Source organism: Camelus dromedarius, chromosome 7 (genome assembly GCF_036321535.1).
Source record: "Camelus dromedarius isolate mCamDro1 chromosome 7, mCamDro1.pat, whole genome shotgun sequence".
Classification (NCBI taxonomy): domain Eukaryota; kingdom Metazoa; phylum Chordata; class Mammalia; order Artiodactyla; family Camelidae; genus Camelus; species Camelus dromedarius.
Genome location: NC_087442.1, coordinates 15,959,997 through 15,968,014, shown reverse-complemented (window position 1 = coordinate 15,968,014; position 8,018 = coordinate 15,959,997). Strand labels below are relative to the sequence as shown.

The following is an 8,018-nucleotide window of genomic DNA, read 5'->3' as shown; positions in this document are numbered from 1 at the left end:
CTAAAAAGATTTCATTTAATTAAGGAAATAATGAATTTTAAACACAAAAATGTTTTCAATTAGTCAGAGTAAATGGAAACTGCGTTTCTGTCAAACCTCTGGCAACTGTCCTTCCCATGATAGGTTTCAGATATATCAATTTTTAATAACTAACTGAAACAAACCAAAACAAAATTGAATGCAAATATATAAATATAGACATGATATCTGTTATGATACATAGGTGACTAACACCTCTGAGTATTTGCTACCAAAGGTCAGGAACCCCACTCTGCTCTACATATCTAAAGAATAAACATACACACCTTTCCAGTGTTGAGTACTGTCTAAGCATATCTTAAAGTGGCAGGCCTCACAGAAACAGTATGTACTCTCCATTATGAAGCACTTAACAAACAGCTACCCTGTGTAAGACACCATGATGCTCATTGCAGGACACATTTAACTCAAGCACAACTGAGTTATAACTAGGGGTGGGAGGCAGACATTGTCCACCTATTAAATTGTTTCAAATAATTTAATTAAAATGTACACAGTCTTCCAGAATTTTAGTTTGTCATTTCTAATTGTTACTGAAAATCCTCAGTCATCTGTCTATAATTATAAACTATTCTGTTTGAAGGCTTAGCACATTCAGCTTCCTGAGGTATTTACCAAATATTTACAGGCTATGAAAGGATTTTGCATAACACTTGATAACCATTTTAAGTATTTGGGTACATTAAAACTAAAATTTCCCTGGTCATGAAAGCCTTAAAAATAATCTATAAGAAGCTTAATATAAGTCACCACTTAAATATCAAGCTATTATGCATACTCGAAAACAGAAAATCTGAAATAACAAACTCTCCCCACCTCCCACAAAATACAACGATTCAGAACCTATAGTTGGTGACTTCATTCTTAGAAATTCTGGAAAAAAATGTATTTTATGCTCTATGGTTAAATATATGCTGAAAGAAAGGAATAACCCGAGAAGGTAGGACCATAATTTAGTGCCGCACTTTTTCCCCTAAGTATCAACTTTAGATAAAGATTTCAAATGACTAACATGAGGACAACTACATTTACAAATCAGTGATTACACATTACCCCTATGGCATTTCCAGAAAGTCTGCTGGCTTGAAATTGGATTAAAACTGCTCTTTTTGTGCTAGTGGACAATATGATAAATATGAAATCAGAAGAAGAAACAATTTATTGAAGATAGCCATGTAATAAATCAAATAAAAGAACACAATGAAGACAGTTAAGAACCAGAGTTCCACAAAGGCATCCTCCTTCCTATAATACGAGGTCCATACTGTTTTGCCTCACTGTCATAGCTCCCCATCTTCTCATCCATTCTATCTATAAAATACACCTCCTGTTATAGAAGGCAGTTCTATTGCTTCTTAATGTAATGACATACTAAGACCTCTCTCTATGCCTTTATTCAGGAGCTTCCATCAACAAAAAAGGTCTTTCTTTCCCTCCTGTTAACCCAAACCCAGATCAATTCCTATCTCTTCAGTGATGCCTCCCCAACAACTTAAAGGTTCCACTGATGTCTCTTGAACTCCAGTGTCATACAGCTACCACTCTCACACATAATCTTATTTTATCTCTTCAGCTACACTGTACAGTACCTGAAAATAGTATCCACATTTTATACTTCTTCTGTATTATCCACATGGCCTAACTCCTTGTTGGGCAAATAGATACCCAAATATTCATGGTAACTGGTTTAATATTTTATTGTTAAATATTTAGAACAATTAGGGGAACTTAACTTTAACTTTTAGTGTAATGATGTTATGAGATACACTACTAGTAATTAAAATGCCACATTTCTAAATGATTACAACAAAGCAAAACAAAACAAAATTACATTCTAATATGCTGTCATGAATGGATGAAAAAAGGAATACCAGGAACCGAACACTTAGTGTTTCACAAGGTCACAAGTGAGTATCATGTAGGAGAGGACTGAAAAAAGTCACTCTTGATTACCTGCTAACTACCATAATCAAATGAACAGATATCATGAGTCCCACCAATGCACAAGCCATTACATTAGGTGCTATCATGTTTATGTAAATTAACTTCACTGGGTCAACTGCTAACTTCACTGTATCAACAGCCACAAACCATACTCTCTTAAGCCACCTACTTGTCTTGAAAATGAAATATTGCTGGTCACAAGGAGAATAGAGCCAAAGAATTGTGATGGATCTCTGTATATTTATCTACCAATCTTGCTAAAAACAAGAGAACGAACGCCTTGCTGGTAATAGCACATTATTACAATAATGCTGTGCCATGCCATACCGTAAAGGCTATGACATGACAAGGGATAAAAATAAACTTTGTCAATGATGTAACAGAGTGAGGGACTATTCCATTCTACTTTAGAGAATCAAGAGAGAACAAATTCTCTTTTATCAGTCATATCTAAAGCCCAAATTAAATTTTTAAAAACTATGAATCAGAAAGATTCCTTTAGACATAGAAGTCACTTGACCTAATAAATATCACATGGGTCCTTAAAAGCCAAAAGTTCTGAAACCTTCAAGGGTAGCAGTACAAAACCAGAAGTATTATGTTATTACTTAATAGAAACCTAATATTTTCCCCAGAAATAAAAACATGATAGACCAAAAGGGAATATCTCTCTCCTTGAACAGTTTTTTTTTCACAGAAAGTATACTTATGCATATGTTTGTGAAACATTAATAATGAACGTTCTCAAATATGAAGTACTTTATTAATACACAGCACAGTCTTGATGTGTGTGTGTGTACATGCCTATCAGTCAAAATAAGCAAACTGCCAAAAGGAATTAGAGAGTGGCTTTATCCCTCATGCTCTCACTAATTACCATCTTAAAAATTTTTTTTGAACCAGTTTACTTTTAGAAAGGATATTCAGAAGTCTGACCATAGTGTTGGATTTTATGGCACCAAAATTTCAGAGCCCATTTTTTTCTCATTCTTTTTGCATTTGTATGCCATATGAAAGTTTGGTAACTATTCTATTAAGTAAGATGCTTCCAAGCGATAACTAGGTATAATACTCCACCATCCTTATAAAGCTCAATATTACAAGGCATCCATCTAATTAAAAAATTTTTAGATGATAAAGACTTTTTATCCCTTTGAAATTTCTGAGACTAATGATAAGTACCTTCTGTTATTCAAAAGTTCCCTCCCTACCCACCCAACAACCTGAAGGCATAAGTTATTCACAAATTCCCAAAGGCTATAAATGAACCTACCTGCTATAGGGATCCCTCCCAGACCTGTGTTGTGCTGTGGCGGGAGATTCAAGTCCAAGAAATTACTATTTGAGGTGGGGTTTGCTGTGTGGTTCAAGTGCATGATGCTATTGCGTGGAAAGGCCATCCAAGGATAGCGGGCTGCCTGGCCTGGAAAACTGAATGAATTATAAACCGCTCGGTGCTGCTGAAATTGAGGGAACCTCTGTGGCAAGACTGAAAAGGTACTATTGACAGAGTTGGCATTTGTAGGTGCAGCAGGATGCAGGAATCCAGAGCCTGGACCTTTGGCGGTTGTAGTGTGTGAAGAGGAGTTCTGAAGAGATGTGGGCGAAAGGGAAGGCTGGTCTTGGACTGATAGTTCCTTTTCAATCAGGTCTGCTAAGGCTTTTCGAGTGACATCAAAGGGATCAAAACCCAAGTCATCCTCTGGTTGTTTAGAAGAACCAAAGCCAAATGCTGCTTGCCAGTCTGTAGAGGACGATACTGGGATTGTTTCTGTTGGGAAGAAAATTAGTGATGAGTTTAAAATACATAGCTTACTTTCACACTAACGAAACATCATACTATACGATAAAGGCAAATATATGCAAAATCTATATGATTTCTTAGCACAGTAAGATTGCAAAATTACAAAAGGCCTCATATACTTCTAGCAATGATTACATTAAGTTACAAGCTTCAAAACCTGAATGATATAGACTGATTTTGCTAATCAAAGAAAACAACGTATTACTTGAAATTCAAATTATACTCTCAACTATTCATCATCAAAACCCAGAATAAGTCATTTAAATGAAATAGAGTAATATTAAATGAAATAAAGTTTAAGCCGAATTCAATTAGTAAAGTTTATTTTTATATGTATTTATCAAAGACAAATTATAAATATTTTGAATATGTGCTCTATATACTATAACTTAATGTTAAAAGTATCTATTCAATCTTTCTATATTCTGTAATTATCTTAATTTTATGTCACCCTTCACATTAATGCGAACTTACAATGAATGAAAATGGAAATGGCTCAAAATGCCAAAACATATCTTTTAATATTAACTATCATACTTCTTTGTTAGCTAGCTAGTTTAAATGCAACTATACAAACACGATAAATCTGACTTAAACAGTAAGCCCTTAAAACTTCCTAGAGGAATAAGAATGTGATTATTGGCAAAAATGATCTAACTCTTGATTTCTGGAGCAATCTGTCTATTAAAATATTTAAGTTCTAGGTCATACAACTACTTACCTAATCATCCAATTCCATACAGTCTAAATGTTTACATTTTTATGAAAAGGGGAGTGGGGAGAAAAAGGATAAAAAGCACATCCAGCAAGGGTCTCATTTTAGTCTGCGTACAGTTACTAATACATGGTAGTACTGTTATGTACCTGATGTGAAGAGGCTCTGTGGCTCTGGTGCTGTAGGCCAGTCACTGGATGTCTGTGGGGAGCTGGGGAAAGGAGGAAGCCCACTTGGGATAGGGTTGGGATGGCGAAAATTGTCTGAGAACAACGACTGTGACTCAGTTACTGCCCCTTCAAAAGGAGACCGTGCACTGTGATTGGATGAACTGATGGGGATGACTGGATTGGATTTTGATAAACCAGGTGGTGGTGAAGGTGTATCACTGTTAGGTATCTGAAATAAAAACGGGAAAGAAAATAATAATCAATATAAGTTTATATATTTTAATAAGCTATCATTTAAAAGGCTTACAAGGAAAGGTATTAGAATAGTGATCTTCAAACTGGGGTATCTAAAGACTTCTTTTTATGAGAGCATAAATTTTCAAAAAAATCCATCAAAAGACTATGTACTCTTTTCTAAAACTGACCTTCCTGAAAAGACTCAAACAGTCTCCTCTTCTTTGCAACCTAATTTCTTGTAATTTAAAATGAAAATATCATTTCTCACTCTCTGGGATCTAACTATGGTATTTTGCCCAAGAGTGAGAACTTTCTGGGAGCCAAACAAAAATTTATTAGAAATATTTAGATTGCTGATGAGAGTGACTAACTCTAACGACTGGATTCCTTGCAAACTAGGTGACTCCCAAAACTTCAGCTTCAAAAAAAGGGGAAGGAAGATCTAATCAAGTAATTTCCAAAATCATCATTAAAAGCAATTTTTATGATAAATCTTAACATGATTCTTAGGTATTTAATTCAGGAGTTCAAAAATTTGAGTGATATTGATATAATATTCTTTCTTCATCTACTTATTTATATGAAGAAAATGTCTCAGCACTTACATTTAGAAAAATGAAGACATGACTAGGATTGCTCCTGATACTTATCTCCTTCTACCAACAGGTAATATCCATCCATGGATACATGACAACTAATTTTAAAATGACCCTATCCACTTCATTAAGAGACAAATTTAGTGTTCATGTTTAATGATTAATTTTTGTTTGTTTGTTTTGGGGAGGATAAGGTTTTTATTTATTTATTTATTTTCAAAGGAGGTACTGGGGATTGAACCTGGGACCTTGTGCATGCTAGCTAGGCACACACTCTACCATTGGGCTGTACCCTCTCTCCTAATGATTAATTTTTAATCAAAATCTGTACTATATATACACACACACACACACACATATATATATGTTATTTTGATCAAATCAATAATATAAATAAAAATTCAGAAGAAATTTGGCATGTGTCAATGGAAATATTTGTTTCCAATTCAAAATTTATATGTGTATTTTTATTGGAGAGAGGTATATGCCTATCAAGCATAAACTATTGCATTAATAAAAAATTCTGTTATGCCAGTAAAATTAAAAATGAGTTCATGGAGACCAAGGAATGAGGTAAAATTTCTGATTGTTAAAGAAGAGCTTGTGTAAATAGATGAGGGAGTAACAAAACATTCTGATATTTAAATCTCTCAGATACTTATTGAAAGTACACTGAGAGAAATAGAAAATTAGAGTTGACAGCAAGGGACAAGAGGAGCATAAGGCAGAGAAACAATTCAAAATCAAGAATTCAGAAGGCATGCTAGTCTGGGACCATTGCATGTAGGGTCATAAAGACCAAGAGTATCAGTGGACTCTATGCACACTAATGTACTGGCACACAGAACAATAACATATGGTCATAATGATAAATTCTAAGTCATCAAGAAATGGTTAAATTACGCTCTATTCTGTGGTGCAAAAGAGGGCTAATTATAATACATTTAACAAAGATGTCCACTAAAAGTGTTTTAGAAGTGTTTCAGGAGTTAAAGTATCTTTCACTATCTAGAAAATTCCTTTGCCTAGAATGTCTTGTTTCAGAGAGTGGAAGATAAATGAACAATACAATATCAAAGTCTCACCTGCTGGGAATTATCACCATTCCCTATGCTGAGAGAATCGGAAGGTTTGTCAACGGGGCTGTAAAAAGAAAAAAAAAAAAAATCAGATCAGAGTAAATTCACTTTTCCACAATAAAAATGCACTCTCCAAAAACCCAGGAAAATAGGTATTTTTACCATCTTAACATTTATAGAAGTACTCTGCTGTAAGACATTAGGTTAGACGTTGAGGACACAAAGAAGTGTAAGATAAAAATCCCTTTCGTTGAGTAACTTACAGTCTAATTACATTCTCCAAAAACAACAGGTGAAACAACAGATTATTTAAAAATAAATACTACTTAAAATGGATAGTAACCCATTATTTAGTTTTGTGTAAATGACAAGTACTTTCCCTATTAAAATTCTTGAAATAATACTCACCTATTTTTCTAGGTGTTTAAGGGAGGGCAAAAAAGTTATTGAAATCCACAGGTTCTTAACAGCAATATATTTCTTTTAATACTTCAATATCCTAATTGTGACTCTAGAGAAGGCATATGTACGTGCATACACACACACACACGAGACTAACAGAAAGAAACTTCTGTGCAAACTATAGACTCAAAAACATTAAAACTTGACTTCCATAAAGAGGAAATGCAGTATTCTCAGTAAAGTAACAGAACTGCCAACTTCAAGTCCGTTTTAACTCAACTGACTTAAAAACAAAACAGAAATCCTTATGAGCATCACAACACTGACCTAGCAAGCTATTTCTATAACTAATTTTAACCCAGCTCATGAAGAAAAAGTATTAGCATCCAAATACTTACACCTATTTCTGATACAATATTATAGCAAAAAAAATTAAGATCCCCCAAATCTCAAAATTATTTTATTGCCTGCAAATATATACAAAATCACCTTACAAAGAGACAGCTTACTGGTACCACATTAACTTGCTCTAGAAAAATTTAACAAGGGCTAGTACCCAATCTGAATACCAAGTGTATCTTCTGCAGAAACCCTGCCAAGATGCTCTTGGATCTGACAGATAGGGCAGAAATTTACTTGAAGAGCATCTTTACTCACTATTCACAATGTATCAATAAATCAATTCATATTATTAAGTCAGGTGGGTAATACAAATAATTTTAAGATAGAGCTCTGAGCCCACTAAGTTTAAAATATTTGGGGAAACAAGACTGGTGTACACCAACAAATATTAGTCAGTATCAACTATTAAAAGAACTATTTAAACATTAAATGCCTTAACTCTTTAGAAGAAAGAGGAGCCACTTAAAATGGAGCAATTAGAAAAAGTTTCCTAGGGGAGTTCAAATTTAAACAAGTCCTTAAAAAAATGTACACATTAGGAGGAAGAAAAGGAAAAGGGGGGAAAAGCACCAAAGGTAGGAATAGCAAATGTATCAAGAATCAAAAGGTAATAGAAAGAGTTGGGAGAAA

At 34.1% G+C, this 8,018-nt stretch overlaps 1 protein-coding gene across 8 annotated transcripts in view; it reads right to left on the bottom strand.

The window, feature by feature from the left end:
- CNOT4 (CCR4-NOT transcription complex subunit 4) overlaps positions 1 to 8,018 on the bottom strand; it is a 139,803-nt gene that overhangs the window by 44,115 nt on the left and 87,670 nt on the right. For all 8 annotated transcript variants that reach the window (XM_064487335.1, XM_064487334.1, XM_031455436.2 and 5 more), the window contains exons 8-10: positions 6,591 to 6,648; positions 4,652 to 4,901; positions 3,257 to 3,754 (exon numbers count right to left, since the gene is read on the bottom strand). In XM_064487335.1, coding sequence (XP_064343405.1) covers positions 3,257 to 3,754; positions 4,652 to 4,901; positions 6,591 to 6,648 — 806 coding nt within the window. The remainder of the gene's footprint in view (positions 1 to 3,256; positions 3,755 to 4,651; positions 4,902 to 6,590; positions 6,649 to 8,018) is intronic.